At 34.0% G+C, this 23,312-nt stretch overlaps 1 protein-coding gene across 1 annotated transcript in view; it reads left to right on the forward strand.

Moving 5' to 3' along the window:
* LOC124079701 (uncharacterized) overlaps positions 1–22,964 on the forward strand; it is a 75,643-nt gene extending 52,679 nt beyond the window's left edge. The window contains exon 5 of the mRNA XM_058572931.1: positions 22,373–22,964. Coding sequence (XP_058428914.1) covers positions 22,373–22,504 — 132 coding nt within the window. The 3' untranslated portion in view covers positions 22,505–22,964. The remainder of the gene's footprint in view (positions 1–22,372) is intronic.
* The last annotated feature ends 348 nt before the right edge of the window (positions 22,965–23,312 follow it).

The raw sequence follows: 23,312 nt of genomic DNA on the forward strand, positions 1-23,312 counted from the left end.
CATGTTTCAATATATAGCTGGAACACATGAGGAGATGTTCCAACCAAAGACTTTTCTAAGTCATGGTAAGGAATTTTATTCTAAAGACAGTTCATGGAGTAGGGAATCAGTAAGGAAAACTAAAGATTTTAAATAAAAGAGTGCCATAATCAGATCTGCATTTTCAAAATGTCACTCTGATTTGTCATTTTTAAATAAATTTAAACTAAGCAAATATCACTGTGGTTACTGTATGCACAATGGATAGGAATGAAGGAAACAGTAAACAAGATTGGAAACAGAAACACTAGTTATAGTCAAGGCAAGAATCTATCAATGGCCCAAACAGCAGAAATGGAGTTGGAGTTGACAAAGATACTTAAAACATAGAATTGACAAGTCTGATAGGATATACAGAGGGAAAGTCCAGAATAAAGTCTTGGTTTCTGATGTGGGCTACTAGATTTGTGGTTCTCCATTCACTTAGATGAGAAGAACAGATTTGGAGTTAACAGTTGTAGCTCTGTTAAGTTTGAAGGATCTATTGATCATGGGGGTGGAGTCACAGAGTGGACAGTTAAATATATATAGCTTCAGCTTAGGATAAAAAAGTATTAGTTATAAATATTGATTTATAATTATAAATATGGTAGAACTATAGCAGTATGTGACTTCCAAAACATACTTTCACCAAGAATTTTCTTTTGGCTTCAGATTCAGAGGCAGCACATATTTTCAGTTAAGTGGTGGAAGACAGAGGCACATAGTAGGAGATTAAGAAGATAGAGAGGGAGACAAAGAAATAAAGGCAGTAGAACATCTTTTATGAAAATTGAAGTTGGGCTTAGTGGCACACATTTGTAATCTCAGCAACCAAGGAGGATGAGGCAGGAAGATTGCAAGTTCAAGACCAGCCTCAGTAACTTAGCAAGACCCTCATAACTTAGTGAGAACCTGTCTCAAACTTTTAAAAAAATAATAATAAAAAGGACTGGTAGGACTTCATGGTTAAGCACTCCTGGGTTCAATCCTCAGTACTTCCTCCACAGAAAAATAATTGAGTGTGACTCTTCTGTATTTATCCTGCCTATTATAGGGATACATGTATGTTCATGTGTATAGCTGTACAATTCATAATTACCAAATTATGAAACCAGCCTAGGTGTCCATCAATCAATGAATGGGTAAAGAAAATGTTGTTTGTATATATAATAGAATTTTATTTGCCCTAAATAAAAATGAAATTAGCATTTTCAGAAAAATGGATGGAATTTGAGAACATTATCCTAAGTGAATAAGCTGAACTCAAATAGTCAATTGTATTTTTCTTTCATTTGTGGAAGCTAAGGAGGATAAAGAAAAATGGGAAGGATCTCCATGAAAATCTAAGGGGGATCATTAAATTAGAGGAAAGGGATCAGGGAAGGGAAGAGGGGAGGGAAAGGGAAAGACTGGGGAATGATACTGGCCAAATTATATTTTTATATTGTGTGAATGCCTAAATATATAGCAATGAATTCCACCATTATGTAAATCTATAATGCACCAATAAAAATATGGGAAAAAAGAAAATTGAGTGTGAAAAACTCAACAAGTAGTGTTATTCATAGAGAAAATTTAGGATCAAAAGAATTGATGAAAGCAATAGAGCTCAGAAAGAAGGACATATTTGGGACTAAAATTGGAGACCAAAAATAAAGGATAAGTCTGGAACAAAGACAATTTTGTCTGTTGATGTTCAGAAGATTGAGGGAATGCTCAGAACTGCATTTTATAACATCAGTACAACAACATATGAATATTGAATTGGAGGTAGTTGAATTATTTCATAAATGTATTTATTCCTCAAGGCTGGGAGGGGTTCAGAGTTTTAGCTCTTAAAGAAAAAAAATCATAGAATAACCCGTACATTCCTGTAAACCCACTCTTGCCACAAGGTTGGATATAACTTCAGGTCTTTATTGACCCTACTATTGAAATAGAGCAGAATGCAAGACCAGTATACAAAATGAAATGTGTATCTATATAGGAGCAATGATTAATCTTAAAATAAATACCACCAACATACCCACCCATGAGAATGGGATTCTAATTATGATAAGATATATCCCATGCTTGTATAATTTTATCAAAATGGATTCTACTGCCATGTATAACTAAGAAGAACTAAAAAAATTTAAAAATGAAATTAAGAAAATAGTTTCATTTACTATAGTATCAAAATGAAAAAAAGAAAAACCTAGGAATACATTTAACAAAAGCAACATAAAACAATAAACACAAAGCATTGTTGAATGAAAGCAAAGAAGACCTTAATGAATGGAAACACATCCTGTGTTCATGGATTAGAAGACTTAATATTGTTAAGATGACAATAATCCCCAAACTAACATGCAGATGCAAAGCAAGCCCCATGAAAATTCAAACTGCTTTTTTCTCAGAAAGAAATATTAGGAGCCTAAAATTCACATGAAACGAAAGGGACCCAGAGCAGTCAAAATAATTTTGAAAAAGATGAACAAAGTTGGAGAATTCACCAATGGTGTATAAGAATTCCCTTTTCTCCACATCCTTGCCAGCATTTGCTTTTTTTTTCTTTTTGATAAAAAACATTCTGAGTGAAAAATATAATTCATTGTAGTTTTGGTTTGCATTCCACCTATGACTAATGATGTTGATCACTTATTTATAAACATTTTGGCCATTCAAATTTCTTACTTTGAAAAGTGCCTATTCTTATAATTTGCTTGCTTTTAAACTGTGTTATTTGTATTGGCATTATTGAGGTAATTTGGTTCTTTATATATCCTGGATATTCTTTATATATCCTGGATATTAATTCTTTGTCATATAATCAGTTTATTAATTTTCCCTTATTTCACTCTTTTGACCATTTCCCTTGCTAAACAGTTGTCTTAGTTTGGTGTATTCCCATTTATCTATTTTTTCTTCCATTGTTTTTTACTGTGCTTGTGGGATCTTATCCCCGATACACACAAACACACACATGTCAACTATGCCAATGTCTTTATGTGTTTCCCTAATGTTTTCTTCTAGTAGTTGCATAGTGTCAGCTGTTACATTTGAGGTCTTTGATTCATTTTGAGTTGATTTTTTCTTTTTCTTTTTTTTTGGTACTGGGGACTGAACCCAGGGGCACTGGACTACTGAGACACATCCCCAGCCCTGTTTTATATTTCATGTAGAGACAGGGCCTCAGTGAGTTGCTTAGCCCCTTGCTTTTGCTGAGTCTGGTTTTGAACTAACAATTCTCTTGCCTCAGCCTCCTGTACCACTGAGATTACAGGCATGTGCCACTATACCTGTCTCAAATTGATTTTTGTGTAGGGTGAGAGATAGGGGCCTAGTTTCATTCTTCTGCATATTGGCATACAGTTTTTTTAAAAATTGGTTGTTCAAAACATTACAAAGCTCTTGACATATCATATTTCATACATTAGATTCAAGTGGGTTGCCAGTTTTTGTAATAACACTTATTAAAGAGGTTTTGTTTCTTCATTGTATGTTTTTGGTAACTTTGATAGGAATTAGTTGACTATAAATACATGGTGTTATTTCTAGGCACTCTGTTCTGTTACACTGGTCTATGTGTCTATTTTTATGCAAGTACCATACTGCTTTGATTACTATTGCATTGTAATATATTTTGAAGTCAGGTAGTGTGATGCTCCCAGATTTGTTCCTTTTGCTTAACATTGTTTGGGCTATTTGGGGTCTTTTGTGGTTCCGTATGAATTTTAGGATTTTTTCCTATTCATGTGAAGAACATCATTGGTATTTTGATAGGAATTGCATCGACTCTGTGGATTGCTTTATGTAGTACAAGCATTTTAACAATATTAAATCTTATAGTCCACAAATGTGGAAGATGTTTTCAATTTTGTGTTTGTCCTCTTCAATTTCTTTCATCAGAGTTTTGTAGTTTTTATTGTAGAGATAATTTAATTTAAGTCCTAGGTATTTTTGTAACTTTTGTGAATGGGATTACTTTCCTAATTTCTTTCTCAGCAATATTGTCATTGATGTATTAAAATGCTACTTATTTTTATGTTGATTTTGTATCTTGTAGTTTTGTAAATTAGAGTATACACTATGGAGAATGGTATTGATATTCTTAAAAAAAAAACACCTTAAAATAGATCTCCATATTATCTGGCTATCCCACTCAATACCTAAAGAAAATGAATCAATATATCAAAGCTATACTCCCATGTTTATTGCTGTACTATCCATAGTAGCTAATATATGGAATTAATCTCCAAACCCATTCATAAATAAGTGGAAAAATAAATCATAGTATATATATATATATATACACAAAGGAATATTATTCAGCCATAAAAATGATAAACTATAATTTGAAGCAGAATGGATGGAATAGGCCACTATATTAAGCCAAATAATCAGAAATAGAAAGCAAAATACTGCATGTCCTCTCATATGTAAATGCTAAAAGTCAATCTGTATGTGGTGTAGTGATCACTAGAGGCTGGAAAATGAGACAAGGAAGTGGACTAAAGAAGATTAGACAACTGATTAGAATAAATAAATTTTTAAAAATTACTTCCAAAAAAAAGGCATCAAAACACAGTAAGATAGAAGTGATGAGTTCTGGTGTTCTCAGAAATGGTGAGATGACTAGAGTTCATATTAATATATGTATTTTTCAAGTAAATCTAACAAAGTTTCCAAAAAGAATGAAATAATAGGGAGATGGAAATGTAAATTACCATATTTTAGTCAGTATATCTTTTATATGTTTTGAAATATATTATAACTACAAAATGTGGACAATTAAAACACTAATTAAAATGTTGGTAGACTCATATTTTTAAACAAATCTGTGATAATTAAGATGATGAGATATTGGATAAGGATGTATAGATCAATGGAATAAAATTGAGAGTTCAGAAATAAAGCTTCACTTTCACAATCAATTGATATCTGATAAGTTTATCAATAAAATTCAATGGAAGAAAGTTTTCTCAAAAAACTTGCTGGGGCATTTGGATATCCATATGCATAATAATGAAGCTACACATACTTCACACCATACACAAAAAATAATTCATAAAAGATCACAATGTAAAGCTAAAAGCTAAAATTATACAACTTTTAGAACACAACAGTTGTAAATATTTGTGACTTTGGTATCATCAATGGTTTCTTAGATATAACACAAACACACACAACTGAAAACAATGCTATTTCCAAGGATTACATATTATATGACCACATCTATATTGATTGTCCAGAAGAAGAAATTTTAAAAAGTCAGAAAGTAGATTGATGGATGCCTAGATCAGTGGTCTTTGGGAAGAATTGATGAATGACTTCTATAGACTAGAGAGTTTCTTTTATGGAGGTGATGAGAATGTTATAAAGTTACAGCAATAGTTGGACAACTCTGAGAATATACTGAAAAACTAATGGGTTGTACATTTTATGTGGGTGAATTTTAAGGTATATGAATTATACCTTTGGGAGTTTTCATTTTTAATGGAAATTAAAAATTAATGGAAGTCACTGGGATATTTCTACACCTGCATACATCATACATTGATTGTGTTCACTCAGTCCTCTACCCTTTCCTCCCCTTCTGCACTTTCCATTCCCTAATATTCCATTTCTACTTTCAGGGCTTTTTTAAAGTTTCTACGTATGAGCATGAACATGTGATATTTGTCTTTATGCATCTGGCTTACTTGCTTACTGTAATGTCCTCCAGTTCAATCCATTTGCTGCAAATAACAGGATTTATTTCTCTGTGTGAAAATATTCCAATATTTATTTGTTCTTTATCCATTCATCTGTTTACAAGTACGTAATTTGGTTCCATATTTTGTGTATTGTGAATAGTGCCACAGTAAACATGGATATGAAGGTATCTCTTTTAAAAGCTAACTTCATTTTGTTTGGATTTATACCCAGGAGTGTGAGAGCTAGATCAGACAGTAGATAAAGAACATATATTACAAATAAACATTAGATCTCAAAAGGTATCGAGACTGGCCATGTAGCTCAGTGTTAGAATGCTTACATAGCATGGACCAGGACCAGGTACAAACCCCAGCATCACAAAAAGAAAAACAAAAAGAAAGAAAAAGCAAAAAAGAAAGGAAAAGTTCTTTTCTTCTTTTATTTTCCATATGATAGAATGAATATCTCTACCATAATTGTTGGATGACCTTCTTATTGACTTTACCTTGAAGTTTTGAATTGGGATTTTAGTTTCTTATGCAATGGTGACTTTATTTTTAGCTGGTTAATGTAGTGTAATCTCCCTGTACTTTTTTGGATGTGATTAATGAGTTTGGGTATAGTATGTACTATATTAGACTTAGAGAAACCCACTATTTCTGTGGATTGCACAAAATCAGGGACACTCTTAACAGTTTGGGAGTGTCCCAAAGGTATATTGTGTACAGCAGAATATACCCAGTGTGGTTACTCCTACAATGGAAGTGGTTGCCACTATCCAGTGATGGGAATTTCTTTATGTTGATATTGACTCTGTTCCTTGAATGGGTCTCTGGTATTGGCTACTCCAGTACTGGTAGGGGGCCTGAAGCACTTTTCCTCAGAGTAGACACTGGTGTTTGTCCAGGTGATTCACAGGGAGATGTGAGGGAGAAATCATAGAACCTTTTGTGTAAAATTTACACCCAGTCTTGCCAGGAATTCATTATAAGGTGCAGAGGCAAATGACACAGTACCAGAGTAGGTATGCTATCAGAAAAAGTGTGTTATTCTTCTCAGCTGCTACAGTAGATGTGCACGCCAAGGACCAGGTCTTGAGATCCCTCCAGGTATGCATGGTTGGAAATAAAAAGGTGACCCAACATTTTTACACTATATTGTCTGTCAAGGAGTGGGGCACATTGGAAACCAGTACAATTTCTCTCAACTAGAGAGATCCCAGGAATGAGCACCAGCAGAACACAACTATTGCCATGCAGTTTCTCTCAGGAACTTCCTGGGCTGTTTGCACCAAGGGTAGGGTGACAGCCTTGGGCTCATCCTCTTAGATGTCTCATCCACCAGGGATCAAGCAGGTGTATGTAGTAGTTGGAGCTTTGATATCCTAATAAAATTATTTTTTTTAAAAAAAGCAAATAAGTATAAGTGATGAGAAATTTCTTACTTATGTGTTGCATGTCACATTTTTAAAAATATTTCATGCATCTTCTCCTAATTGATCATCTCATTATCCTTTAGAGAGAGAAACTAGATTATTTTCTTGCCTGTTGTCCATTCCCTCTGAAGTACAATATCTGTGTCTTATCTATCTCTGTGTCCAGATTTTTAATACATAGAAGGTACTCAGTAAAAACTTATGGAATGAATAATTCAGATAGATATATTTCTACATTAAAGATATTTTTTGAGGTAGACTCAATAAAAAGATATGCCTTGCCATACATGCACTGGACTCAGCATTTTATCTACATTATTTCATTTAAAGTTCATGCAAAAACAAATAAGGCAGATATTTTTATTATTCCTATTTTAAAATGAGGAAATTGCTAGGTGTGTTGCCACACACCTGCAATGCCAGCAACTTGGAAAGCTGAGGCAGGAGGATCACAAGTTTGAGGCTAGCTTTGGCAACTTAGAGAGATCTATTTCAAAATATAATAATAATAATAATTATTATTATTATTATTATTTTATTACTGGGGAATATTACTCACTGACAAAGTGTTCCTGAGTTCAACTCCTAGTACCAAAAAAAAGATTTTTAAAATAAAGAAATTAAGGCTCAAGAGATTAAATAGTGCAGAGCTGATGCTTGAATCTTGGAAATATATGTGATCACACTAGGAAAATACATGGATTAAAAAAAGGATAGATGATAGAAAATTGCCTACTATTTCTAGACCTATTCCAGTAAATTTTGTGTTCTCTTATTTGTTTCTAATTCATAACATAATTTAAGAGGTAATACCTGAGTAGAAATTACATTTTCTGATATAAAAGTTAGGCCATTTATTATTTAAAAAGTGGTTTTAAATATCTGTGTATTTATTTACATAAAAAAGTTTTGCACAGGTTATAATTCCATTTTGCCTAATATATTTAGCAAATATCCATTATTGAAGAAAAGTTATATGAAATCAAGGCTGTTCCTTTAAAAATTTAAGACATATGATCTCTCTATTAGGTGTAGTGCCAATGGAGGAAACTGAGAGTAACATGACTCATATTCTCTCAGGATTTATATTACTCAACAGTTGTAAAATGTACACCTTTGGTAGATGCATTCACTCTTTAGACTAGTCTGCAATACTTCAGTGTATTCTCTTAATGGTACTATATAAAACTCAAGGGAGGTGACTACATTTTAATGCAGCTTCCAGCATATTCACATAAATGTGTATTTGTGGGTGCATATGTGTGTGTGTGCATGCATGTGTGAGTGACACACATCAGAGTGAGAGAAAATATTTTACTCAGAGATTAAAATGCTTAATTTCATTAGATTTATGGACCTCTGTCTAGAAATAATTTCAACATAGCATAGGAGAATGTTCATTAAATGATTTTTTTCGGGAAATTATGGCTTTAAATTCCTAGTTTTGAAAGACCATCTTTATAATAATATTGTGTCCCCACATACCTGAGCTGTGTTAAGTTGTACTGTTAATGAGTTATTTTTCTACATTTACATACAATTTCTACTTATAAATTCATGATTTATTTTTCTTTCTTTTTTTTAACCTTATTTAGTTATTTTTATGTGGTGCTGAGGATCAAAACCAGCGCCTCACATGTGCTAGGCAAGTGCTCTACCACTGAACTACAACTCCAGCCTCATGGTTTCTTTTTCAATGATAAATGAAAAACTTTGTTTCTGAGTTTCAAAGAGCCAATCTGAAATATAGTAAAGGATACTGAGAAAGTTAAAATTCTTTTCACAATTGATCCAAAAGAGCTCAAAGGGGACTTAAACTCACTATTTCTGGAAAATAAGGTTATTATTTGAAGCAGGATCAAGAAAAGAAATAATTTTTCATTGCTGGAGTACTCCTAGAATATAGGGTGAAAACTATTTAGCTATTTCCCTTTCTTCTATTTCTTTTTTTCCACTTATTCCCAGATTAGATGATCAACAATGCACCAGATATTAAATACACAGCACTTAATTATTAGCAAAGGATCTTGCATATTCAGTAGGTTGGTTCCTATTATGCCTATGTATTGCTCAGATGACTCCTATTTGTGCTTGGTATTCTCACAGATATTTAAAGTAGAAGATCCCAGCATAGTGATTGCAGACTTCATAAAAAAAGTAATCAATGTTATTCCCTTTGGTCTTTAGCATAAAAATGCTTTCAATGATTTTCATTATTCACTGATTCATTCAACAATATACTAAGTGCCTATTATATACCTAGAACTGTCTTATACACTGGAGATATAGCAATATCCAAGTTAAGTCTTATCCTCACAGGCCTTACATTCAAGAAGTGAGAGGAAGCATATAGTAAATAAATAAGCAAATAAAGAATATTATTTCAGATTATGCTAAATTTTATGAATAAAATAGTGTATTGTATGATGACTTTGGGGGGGTAATATTAAGTGGAAAAGTTAGGGAAGCTGATTAAAGACTGATATTTGAGTTGAAAGTAAAGGCTGAGAAAAACCATTTCATATATGAAAAGTTAGAGAAGGAAATTTCTGCACAGAGAGAAAACCAAATTCATAAGCCCTTAAGGGAAAAAAACAGGTTTTCTTATTTCAAGGAAAGTAATTCAGCATGTCTGAAATGTTGATGAGGTACATGAATCATTTTGGACTTTGCAGGATATGGTAAGACATTTGTGTTTTGTTTGTTTTCAGTTGGAAAGTCACACTGGAGGATTTTCTTGATGGCAACGACTTAGAATGTTGTGCAGAGATTGTTTTGTAGGAAGCCACAACTGGAAGCAGGAAGAGGGGTTTGAAATATGACAGAAGTCTCAGAGAGACATATTGTCCTTGGAACAGGACAGTGTCAATGCAGAGAGAGGAAAGCAGACTTGGAACTCTATTTTAGAAATAGAACAAATAAAACACACTGATAGATTGAATATAGAGCATGAAAGGAAAAGAGGAATCAAAGATGACTGTAAGGATTTTGGCTTGAGCAATTGGTATATGAGAAACATTGGAGGATGAGCATGTCTAATCATAAAATTAAAACCTTACTTTCATCTGAAAAACTCAGATTTATTCCTCTGTGATTGAGGAATCACAAGAAAGCAAGAAAGGCATTAAAAATCATTGAAACATATATGGAAAATATGCATTTAGATAGAATTGATATAAGTTTGCCTTTATTATTTATTGTACTACCAACAAAAAAATATTCCTACAGGAGTATTTTGGCAAGAAGGTCCATTATTATGGATACATTTATCTTATTCTCCTAACACTATTCTTACTAGGTATCCTGAGGCTGTAGGACAATTAATACTCAAAGGAATAAAAGCAGCAAAGGGAGTGTTTGGAATTTCTCCCAATAAAATTATTACTCCATATACTATGAATCAAATTGATGAGTTAGCTAATGAGTTAAATACTTGGGCAATAATCATGTGCAAATCTAATGTTTCATTTGATAACCACTTACCATCGAATCCTTTATTGTCTTTTTGGTCATTGCATCCTGTAATTTTTCCAAAAATGACAAGAAAAACACCTATCATGAATGCTCCAAATATATTCACTGATGGGTCAAATAATGGTACAGCAGCAGTAGTTACCCCTGATCAAACTTTTACATTTTTAGTACCCAAACAATCAGCTCAAAAGGTAGAGCTTAATGCAGTTTTACAAGCTTTTGTGATGTTTAAAGATTCTGTATTTAATTTATTTTCTGATAGTCAGTATGTAGTTAATGCTATAGTATCTCTTGAAGATGCTGGTAGGATTTCCCCTTCTTCTACTGTTTTCTCTTTGCTTTCCACTATACAAAGTCTAATCTGGGACAGAAAAGATCCATTCTTTATAGGACATATCAGGGCACATACAGGATTGCCTGGAGCCCTTAGTTTGGGCAATGATTTAGCAGATAAAACTACACATGACATACATATTTTCTCTACACTAGAAGAAGCTATAAATTTTCATAAAAAGTTCCATGTCAATGCTAATACTTTACAAAAGCACTTTAAAATAACTAAGGAACAAGCTAGACAAATAATAAAACAATGTCAAAATTGTGTGACCTTTTTACCACAAGTTAATCTTGGAGTCAATCCTAGAGGATTGATACCTAACCATATTTGGCAGATGGACGTCACACACTTGCCAGAATTTGGAAAATTAAAATATTTGCATGTTACAGTTGATACTGCTTCTGGATTTTTGATGGGCTCCCTTCATGCTGGAGAAAAAAACTAAAGATGTTATAGCTCATTGCTTACAAAATTTTGCCACTGTGGGTGTTCCAAAACAGTTAAAAACAGATAATGCCCCTGGTTATACTTCTACCTCTTTTAAACAATTTTGCTCAACATTTGGCATTACTCATATAACAGGAATCCCATACAATCCACAGGGACAAGGCATAGTTGAAAGAGCTCATCAAACTATTAAAATGTACTTATTAAAGCAAAAAGAGGGAATTGGGAAGGGGTATATATTCCCCAAAGATAAACTTAAAATAACCCTTTTTACTCTAAACTTTTTAAATTTGGATTCATCAGGACTTAGTGCTGCGGAAAGGCATATGTGTCCAAAAAATGTGCATAAGCCCAAGGTACTTTGGAAGGATATTCTAACAGGACAATGGAAAGGTCCTGACCCAGTAATTGTCTGGAGTCGGGGGTCTGTTTGTGTGTTTCCACAGGGAGAACAGCAGCCGATTTGGATTCCAGAGAGATTAACCAAGGTCCTGACCCAGTGATTGTCTGGAGTCGGGGGTCTGTTTATGTGTTTCCACAGGGAGAACAGCAGCCGATTTGGATTCCAGAAAGATTAACTAAAGCGATTTCTACAGACCAAAAAGAAGATGATTTGGCTCAAATCCATAACAACTGATATCCAAAACTCCAGTTTGGCTATTCTTACATCTGCAACAGAACCAGGATGCTTTTTTCAATATCTATTTTATTATTGCCCTTTGCCATATCATGAAGTTCTATTTTGTTTTTTGAGCTCATACAGACCTAGGTTAATGTTTTGCTGATCAGTTCTATTTTTTGACTATAGAGTTTTTAAACATTGCAATGGAGATTTCACCTGTAAAAAGTTATAAGGCCTTTACTATAATGTTATGTGTTGTATGTATTATATTATGTGTGCACACTTGTGTTTTGTGTTATATGTTTGAATGTACGTATGTCCATATATCATATATGACGAGCGCTCATGATAAAATGGATCCAAATATTTTTTTTCACGTGATTTATATGGTTTAATTTAAATTGGGTAAACAACTGTTGAGGATTGTTTTAATATGTAAACAAAAAAGAAGGTTAACAGATCTGTTTGTTTACTTTCACCTTTCCTTTTCATTATATTTAATAATTCTCTTAAAGATAATGTAAATTGTTAAGAAAATTGTTTTCTTTTAGTGCCTTCTGTAATGTTACATAATTTTTTCTTTAGCCATTATTGCCACAATTCCTATCTTCATCCCAGTGCCGGTGAAGACAATGTAAATTGTTAAGAAAATTGTTTTCCTTTAGTGCCTTCTGGAATGTTACATAATTTTTTGTTTAGCCATTATTGCCAGAATTCCTATCTTCATCCCAGTGCCGGTGAAGTCAAAGATAAAACCAATCTACAGCTTCTACAATAGCCATCACTGAACTGCTTGCAGAACTTGCCTGGACACATTGTGAGCTCACCTGTATGCATTGTGAACTATCTGTTGGTGCAGCGACTTGTGGTAGTGTTGGGGTATTTTTGCTGATGATGTCACCGGTGGTACAATTTTTCAAAGGAGCCCTCAATTGGCTTAATGTCATGGCATTTTGCATCCTCCTCTACTAGTGATGGTCTAAAATTTGGGGGCCAACAGAGGTGAGGCAAAGAACCTCACCCCCCCACTGGTGCAAAGGCCTATCCACAAGTATAGCTGTATGCTGGACCGGTAGTCAGTGACGGGTATGATCCAATTGCAGTGGTACCAACCTAAGACAGGAGGCTGACGCCTAGAGGTCAGTTCATCCGATGACGGGTAAGGACCATATGTTGAATTGGACTGCCTAACAGACACGGTCCCTAAGCCACATGCTTGTTGTTTAAACAGAGAGGGGGAGATGTTGAGAGCCACAGCCGAAGGGGCCCCAGCAAACTTCCAGCTGCCAGCAAACTTCCAGCTGCCGGCTGATGATTGGCTCACAGCGGCCCCAGCAACATCTAGCTGATTGGCTCCTCGGCCCCAGCAACATCTAGCTGATTGGCTCCTCTGCGGTGATGCTCATTGGACTGTTTCCCTGCCCTTTCAGACCACGGAGCTGCTCATTGGGGGACTTTTTTGGCTCCGCCCACGTGACCCAGCCAATCGGCCTCAAGAGCAGGAGGATTGTGGGAGGTGGAAAGAAGCTTGGGGGGGAGAGAGAGGCTTGTGGAAAGCCGGTGGTGGCAGTTGAGGCTCTGAGGGTTTTTCCTGAGAGGCTGTTTTGTTTGGCGTGTGTGGTTCTAAAAATAAAGTTAGTTTCTTTTGACAAGTGGCTCCTGATTGTGCCCAGCCAGACTGCGGCAGGTATTACTTTCCTAGGTATGGCTTTTATCCTGAAACATTTGGGAAAACTTCACTAGGATTCAAAAGAGTGAATAGGGCAAGTATTTGGCCCCTGACTCCCAATAAATGGGGCCCTGTTCTGGCTTTTCTAGATAGACTCGATGTATTTGTATCTTCCAGCATACCCTTTCTTTCTTCCTTCCTTTTTTTGTCTTTGTATTACCAGTGAATTCCAAAAACTTCTCTTGATTTCTTTAGTTTTCCAAAACTCACAGATGATGTTTTCCTTCTTTGATCATGAATTTAAATGGAAATCTGAAGTCTTTCCTAAATTGTGCCTTAACAAACTCCTCCCCGTGGCTTTATATTTGTTCTTTGAAACTATCATATTGAACTATTGATGCTTTAATGCTATATTCAACTTATCTGTCTCACACTCTCATAGCATCAACCTTACTGTGGAACTAGAACAATAGAATCCCTGATTATGTTAATTAATACTGAATAGGATGTATCAAGAATTTCTGAAATAAGATATAGAAGAGAAATTTATTTTTATGAAATAAAGATTACATTGGTTATGTTTTTGAAGAACATGGGGAGGTTCAGTTTTGTGTCCAATAACAGTGACATCAAACTAGTGTGACCAGGATAGACCCAGTATCTGCCTATTGTTTCTATCTAAACATTAATAGCTCCCTGCCTTAGGAGTTCTGATTGGACAGTAAATGATATGGTGACCCTACCTCAAAGATGTGATACAGTCACTAATTTTGGAGAAATTTGTCTTGTTGATTTGCTTTTGTCACTGTGACCAAAATATCTCACAAGAATGAGGAAGAAGAGTTTATTTTAGCCTCAAGGTTTCAAAGGATTCAGTCCATGTTTCACTGACTTGAATGATTTGGGCCTGAAGTGAGGCAGAACACCATGGCAGAAGGTAATAAGGGAAGAATGATGCTCAGCTTCTTGGCATCCAAAAAGCAGAGTGGGGGTGCAGGGAGAGAGAGAGGAGCCAGGGATAAGATATATAATCCCTAAGGTCATGTGTCAGTGACCTACTTCCTCCAGCCTATGGTTACCACCCAGTAATTCATTCAAATTATTAATCCAATGCATGGATTAATCCATTAGTTATGTTATAACTCTCAAAATCTAATAATTTACCTCTGAACATTTCTGCATTGTCTAATATGAGCTTTTGGGGCACCTCACATCTAAACCATAGCAATTATTTCCATTTAAGTAACTGTAGTTTTTTTTTTTTTTTTTAACCCTGATGTGCTCAAAAGAGTGGAATGCCACACTTATATCACAACTATTATCACCACCATCCTCAGGGTCTGATAAAAATACTCCCCCAAAAAACCAAAAAAAGTAAGTAAGTTTTACTCTGGTCCTGCCTTTTATTCTATAATTACCCACTTTTAAATTTTGCCTAAAAAGACTTTTTTCTTATATCTACATAGTTGTATTAACAGTTTGATCTGGATTAAAGATTTTAAATTTGACCAAGTAGGAGATACACACCAGTTCTACATGCTGAAACTTCTTCCTCTGGAATCCTTATCTTCAAAATATCCACATTGTTGAAGATAAAGAACCTGCATTTAATGGCCCCCAAATCCAAATTTTAGATAGGCTTCTTTTCATCACATCTGATATACCTACTACAGAAAGAAGCATGAACCAAAGAAATTAGATCCACCCTGAAAAAAAGGGTAGCCCCTTTAAGACTTGAGACATGGAATGATCAGGAACCCTTGATTCTACACACTATGACATCATTGAGCAAATAACAGAGAGACTAGCTATAGATACAAGGGAGGCTTTCTTGCCAACCTTCATTGAAATCACACTTTCAATAGTAATGGTTTTCTTTTTTTGTTTTGTTGTGGTTTTTTATTTTATTTTAAAGAAGATTGAAAAAACAAAGCAGAAAAGGAAAGCTCAAAGACAAAAGAAAGAAATCTAAACAATGGAGAAATATTGGGTCTGTCTCATTCTTCCTGATTGTATCAGTAGGTCTTTCCAGATGAAAACTAACCTTTCTCTATCTCATCCCCTGATGATATTATCAATACAAGATTCCCTATCCTCAAAGGTGATTGTGGATATGAGCTGAAACTTAGGGATGGGTCTTAATGTGAATTTCAATTTTTTTTTCTTTTTAAGTCAAAGTCTGGAGGATAATTTTATATGCAAAATCAAAATTTTCAATGTTAAAATAACTATATCAAAATAGCTATGTAAAACTATCCTCAATTTTAAAAGGGCTCCATCAAAATAGCCATACCACAAATGTTATATACCTGCACATAACTAGTGTAGCTATAACAATACGCTTGGTATAGACCTGGATCCACTCTTATATGTCTCATATATGTGTTAAAAATGTCAATTCCTTGTTTCAATTGTCTTATTACTACAATTCAGTCTCTATTCATATGTTTACTTGAAGGATAGTTTTTGAATTCTAAGTTTTTATCAATTAATTAGCATAGACTTTTTTTCTTACAAAACTATAGTATTCTGTGGCCCTTTGATGCTGTAGCTCTCTGAATTTGACCTAAATTTTTATTTACATGAGTTACTTTCTGTCAACTGTGTTTTCTCTGGGAATTTGTTTCATAATGTAACAGTGGAAAACTGGATTTAAATTTAATCCTTTTGTTTGGAAGGGTCATTTACTACTTAGAGTGTGACTTAAATGTATCTTCTACTTGGAATTCCTCTTTAGGAAACCATTTTCCATCCCTAAAATGATGATTGATTGATAGGTAGAATAAAATAAATAGAGGTTTACAAAGTTGTCAGTATAATACATATGTTAACTGTTTCAGAAATTATATTTATTTGTTATTTTTAGGAACAGGTCTGGAGCTGTCTTAATATTTAGCTCTAATCATGTAGAATCAAAATAGGCTCTTATATATTGTGTTTCAAATTTCTTTAAAACCCTGACTAACATATTTGTCTTTCTCTTTAAAAAAAAATCTATGAGCAGAATCCCTGGAGCTTATCCCATCAGGGGGTGCTTCCTGGAAGTCCTGTATCTCCATCATTACAGTTCTCTGGAAGAAATTATAAGTAAGTTATTCCTTAAAAGGGAAATTAACACATACAAATGCTGAAAAAAATAAACAGTATTTCCTCTGGGAAAAAGTTATTGGGTAGTTTTAATTTATGTATTTACTTTTTAGTAAGAGGTATGTTACAGAGAGAAAGATGAATAGTCAATAATAATAATGTTTCCAACTGTGAATATGTACATAACTGTGCTTCTGCCCAAATAAAAGATAATCTTTTAAAACATTTCCTGAAAGAAAATTCAGCTGTGACAAATATTAATTTGTTAAGACTTTCTAAATTTTACCTTTTTCATTTATCTAAGTACCAAAATAATTTCTCAAACATTTTGAGACAGACATAGGAGATATTCCCTAACAAAAGAATAAAAGGATAATGGTATAGTTCTTTCAGTTTCATAAGGATGTCATTATTTTATTATGCATGTTATAGCAGTCTAATGTGACTTCTGAATGACTTTATTTATTTGATTCATATAGAATATCTCACCATAACAGTGTTCTAAAATCCTAAAATATTTTTTAAAATCCTAAAATATTTTTCTTTAATTTAAAACAGCTTTATGATTCATGAGCCCAAAGAGGACAATCATTACAACTATCCATCTCATAATTGGGATGACTCTCAGGGACCAGCTAAACCTGAAGCAGTTTATGGGAACAAATACTCTTCAAACATGCACATGAAGCCACTCTTTGTATGTATTATGCATCTCAATTTCTATATATGATTATTGCCATAATGCAAATTCATGTATCACAGTGAATGCTAAGACTTCATTATAAGAAAACTGTGTGACAGAATTGATTCAAATATGGGTTTGGGATGTTTACTTTATATGACAAACTATAACTACTCTGTCATTTATTAAAATAAGATTCAAAAAATGAATCAAAGATATAGTATATATAAAATATAATATGTATTAGTATATGTGTAGATATATGCAATATATTCATAAATGATTTATAAAACAGTATTATATAAAATACATTTACAATCTTTAAAAGGATATTTGAGATCAAAGGAAGAAAGACTACTTGAATCTCATGAGACTGACTCAGAGGTGAAACTGGTCTTATGTTATTATAGTTACTAAATTGTCATAATTTAACAACACAATTGTGTTTTTTTTGTGTTTTAGTGTAGTTTAGTATATCATGAAGTACATCACCCAAGTTAATGCTCGATACTAGCTAACTGCTGATCACCAGTTATACGACATATTAACACAAAGTAAAAACTGGGTTTCTTTGTAGAAGTGTTTAAAAACAGCAATCAGAGAAAAACATTAAGGTAGATAATTATCTGAAAATTATTTTTACAAATTTTCTTAACAAATGATACAAATTATAGAAAAATGAATACCTGATGTTTGTCAATATAATTAACTGGATTTTGAGGGGAGGGGATAATTTTTGGTTGACTGTAGCAAAGAAACATTCTCTGAAAAAAATCCATTGTAAATTGAAGAATAACCTCAGAGCACTAAATCATGAAAATGCAAATGTGGAGTTTTAATGATTTTAATTATTCAAGAAGACAAACATGCTAAATGTATGATTGAACAAAAACTGATTTACTACTGTGCTCTAGCACATTTTAGAATAGAATATGTGGAGCAGTGATGGAACTGGGAAAAAAATCTGTGAATACTTAAGGGATATATGAAATTCTGAAAGAAAAGGAAATGAGAAACAATTGTACTGAATTCATTTAGGTCAATATGTATGGAAATTCAAGAAGAGAAAGCCTAAGTAAGAAAAGAGGAAAGGTTAATATTGATAATACAGAGGGGAAACTGGCTGGGTTTGAATGTCCATGGCTTCAGGATCAGTTTTGATTTGTGTATTAGTTCTCTATTGCTGCATAACAAGTTCCCACACACTTAGCAATTTAAACACAATTATTTTCTCAGTTTCTATGGATCAGGAGTGGACATAGGTCCACTATTCAAGATCTCAAAAGGCTGCAGTCAAGGTATTAGACAGGCTTCCTTCTCATCTACAGTTTGGATCCTCTTCCAGGTTCACATATTTGTTGGCAGCATCCACTTTCTTGCAGCTGCAGAATATTATTTCCTCTCCACCCACCCTACTATTCCTTGCTGTAAGCTATGAGCAACTGTCAGTTCCTAGAGGCCACCTGCAGTTACCATGTGGCCCTCTGACAGACCTTCTCACAACATTGCCCCTTATTTTTTGAAGGCCAGCAAAATATCTAGCTCCATTCTTATAGGATGGAATCTTAAAGAATGGAACCTAGTCAAGAGAGTAGCTATTTCATTTATACTCTTTCTTCTGCTGCTAAAAGAAAGACACAGGTTCTTCTCACACTCAAGGAATGGAGGAAGTTATACAAGGGATATAACTCCTGGGAGGGTCATTTATTAAGGTGTACCTAGATAATAGCAACTTACCTTTTAAAGGAAATTGAAATGGAATAATTGGGTATTTTATTGGAAGCCATGGTGAAGAGGGGAAAAATGATGATCCTTGAAGATTATGGGATTATAGGAAGTCTGGGACAGACAGATTATTGACTAACATCACATTATCAATTATTCAACCAATTGGTTGAACCAAATGTGCCAGGCACTGTGGTAGTTAATGATAAAAAAATGGGTTCTGTCCATGCCCCCATGGAGCTATAATTTGGTGGGGAAAACAGATATTGAACAAGTAAACATGTATAGAATTACAAATTGTGATGAGTTCTATAAAATAAAAGCCCAGAAGGTACTGAGAATAAACAACAATCTTGAATAACAATTACATAGATTAGTGCAATTACCTGCAGTGTATTGTCTATACCATCATTATCCTCAATTATAACTTCTAAGAGCAGCCTGGGAAGCTGAGGCAGGAGAATGATGGAGGAGTTCAAAGCCAGCCTCAGCAACTTAGAGAGGCCCTAAGAAACTCAGCGAGATCATGCCTCTAAATAAAATATACAAAAGGGGGTTGGGGGTATGGCTAAGTGGTTAGGGTCCCCTGGGATAATTCCCTGGTACCAAAAAGGAAGGAAGGAAGGAAGGAAGGAAGGAAGGAAGAGAGGGAGGGAGGGAGGGAAAAGCAATGATAATAAAAGAGGTGGATAAGAGACTCAAAAGGGATGACGTCAGCCATAGCTGTCTTTCTTGGCTATCTCAGTCAAAAAGTATTGGTAATAATTTCCAAGAAGTAGAGGAAGCATTAGCAGTGAAAAACAAGGAAAGAACAAAAGTTGAAGTGATGCAGATATTAATGAGGAGAAGATAGTGTGCACATGACAAGAAAGAATGTGGCCAGAGCTCCTTAGAAAATATCTGAAGAAAAATTTCATCTCCCTCTCTGTTAATAACTTGAAAAACTTTCTTCTACTCAAGAAATCTCTCACTGTATTGTGGTTTAAAGATTATATGGAAAGCAGTCTCAGCATTCTTAAACCATATTATTAAAACTGGTGTCTGAGTGTACTATAGTTGTTAGATACAAAAACCTATATCAAGATTTTGCCACTCCTGACCTCACCAGCAGCACTTGGTACTCACTGATTCTTGAACTCTTCCTTCATCTTCCAGGATACTTCTTTCCTGATGATCTGCTTGCCTCTCTGACTATAATTTCCCAAACATTTTCAGAAACACTTCAACCCTGTTCACAGCTTAAATGTTGTTATTTTCCAGGGTTCCATCTTGTTGGTAAATTTCAAATCTAATTTCACCTCATAAAAGTCTCTCTAGATATAGACCAGTGATTCTACTAGCCTAAGGGATAGCTGTTCATTTATATTTCTAGCAGGGCTCTTAAAGGCAGAAGCCATTATCCCTTCAACACCCCCCCCTTCATCCTCTGCCATACACTGTTATCTCAGTGAATGGCATAATTTATCTACTCATTTAAGCCTGAACTCTGTGAACACAAGGAAGCCCTTTTTTCCTTATCGGTCTCCCCAAATCTAACCATACACAAAGTCACATGGGATTTTTGTCCTAAATCTCAAGTGCCCAACATATCACAGTTTGATTGGGATGATCTAGGTTTTAAAATTGAAAGTCCTACCTCCCAGGAATCTCCTCAGTCCTGGAAAAATCCATTTCCTCTGCCACTGACATAATTCAGGTCTTCATTATTCCCCTGATAAATTATTGCTAACTACTCTGACACCTGTCTCTTCTATTTCAGGCTTAAATATCACACTGTTGCCAACATGACCATCCTTAAAACAAATCTGATCTTATCATGACAGCATAAAAGACCTTACTTGATCCTTACTGCTTATAGGTCAAAGTAAAAACTCCTGAAGAAAGCATAAAAGGCTGTTCATATTCTAGCCCCTCTTATCTTTACAGCTCTCCAGATTTATCTCTTGTTACTCTTGGGCTTATGCACTATTGATTTGGCCATACCTAACCTACTGTTTTCCAAGTATGTGGTTACTGAGCATTTATGATTTATTTTCTAAAAAAAACTGAGTCGTCCTAAAATACCTACTTGAATATCATATTCTACATGAAGCCTTTCCCCAAATCTCTAATCAGAGGTAGTGCTCTCTCTTCTGCCTTCCCATCAGTACTGTGTTGTTGCCTTTATTCTTTTACTAAGGTAACATAATTATTTATCTTTTTTCTATTGATCTATGCCTCTCACTTGACTTTGAATTACTCTAGATTAGGGAAAATCTTTTATTTTTATTCTTGCATCCTGAATGTCATGCACAGTGCCTTACCACAAAGTGATGGTGTGTGTATGGATGGATGTGTGTGTGTGTGTTTGTGCGCGTGCGTGCGCATGCTTATATATAATATTTGAGTTATTCTCGTACAGAGGAAGGTTACCAGAAAGTTTCCTGGTAAAAATAGAGAAGTCTCAAAGTAAGAGCCTACAGTATTCATACTTTCTCAGTTCTGTCTTAAAATGATAATTTAGATGCTCAAGGGCACTTTCTTAGGGTCTCTGTAATGAAAAAGTACATTCATGATTAGAGATTTTTAATTATTAGAAAATAAGATGTTATGCTGAGGAAAATGAAGTTTGAGTATGAACCACTATCATAAAATTATTCTATAGCAGTGATAAAATGTTGGTTGTATGATAGAAATAATAGGTGTTGTAAAAACAACCATATAATTAGAAATTTGTGTACAAAACTGTACAAAAAGGAAAAATGTGATAATTCATAAAACAAAAATATTTAGTTTTGACATAATACTATGCTCCTATTCATCCTTGTGCAGCATTTGACTATGAACTTTGGTAACATAATATTCAGAAAAAAGAAATAGTTGTTTTTCTTATGTACATTTTCTCCTGTAATATTAATTTCATACTTTAGTACTGAGAATTTGGATTACACGATATCTAAATCAGTCTGGAAAAACTGTGTTACAAGAGTAGTGTTTAACGGTTATTTAAAAGTAGCCAAGAATTCACTTAGTAAAGGAAAATATTTTATGTGTTATTTTAAATCACTACAAATTTCTAAAAATGATTAAACAGATTTCTCAATTAACTCAGATAATATAAGCCTAATTTCCCAAAACATAATTATATCTAAACAAGAACAGGAATTTTATTAAATGTCTTTTAATTACATTTGATATTTTAAATTTTCTTGCAGGATTTTTCTACACCAGGAGTTCCAAAGTCAAGCTACATTCAAAAAGAGAGACAACACATTGGTTATTCAAGTTCTGAAGAGCCAGGAATTCCTTATAGAATAGGACGTGTGCAGATGAAATCCAACTATTAAGTTCCCTGTAGAGAAAAATATATATGTACAATAAGATACATGATCATCTGATCATTTTTAAAGTATTCTTGTAACACCTTAAGAAAATATTATGATTTATCTGTGCTCTAAATACTTTACTTTTCTTTCTGCATCAGTGTTTCCCTTTATATCTTAAACATTTCCTACCTGTCCTCTTCACAGAGGAAAATTTTCATCTCCAATATCCAACTTCAATAACTTACCTGTTATAGCAGATCCATGTTACCTCCAAAATTTGGTATAATACTTGTTTACTGATTCATGATATGTAACTTTGTAAAGTGTTCAGTGAGATGCATAATATATTGATTGCAAATTACAAAAAATACTGAGTACTTTTGTAAATTACAGTTATGGAATAAATCTCAAGAACTGCATCAAAGCATCAGTATACAACTAATGAATTATATTTGAAATATGCAATTTGATTATAAATTAATTCCTGAAAAATAAAATAAGAATGGATAAATGATTTCTATAAACTGAGTGTTTCAAAGAATGATCCCAAGATCTGGGTTCCTCCCTCCAATATTTCCTTTTTTCTTTTATTATTGTTGTCCCCTTTTATCCTTCCTTTCATTAGTTAGCACTTATCATGCCAACTAAGTACCAAGGACTGGTAAGTTACTAAGGTACAAAGATGAATCTGAGATAGTCCCTAGAGATTAGATTATAGAAGAGACAAAGACAAATATCAATTATTGGTCACACAGTGTGACCAATGCAATGATAAAGATGTATATAAGAACCTAGGAAATCAAAGACTAACTAACTAATAATAGGAAGA

The sequence above is a fragment of the Marmota monax genome, unplaced genomic scaffold, assembly GCF_021218885.2.
Source record: "Marmota monax isolate L192 unplaced genomic scaffold, Marmota_monax_Labrador192_F-V1.1 WCK01_AAM20220418_F8-fsc00176, whole genome shotgun sequence".
NCBI lineage: Eukaryota > Metazoa > Chordata > Mammalia > Rodentia > Sciuridae > Marmota > Marmota monax.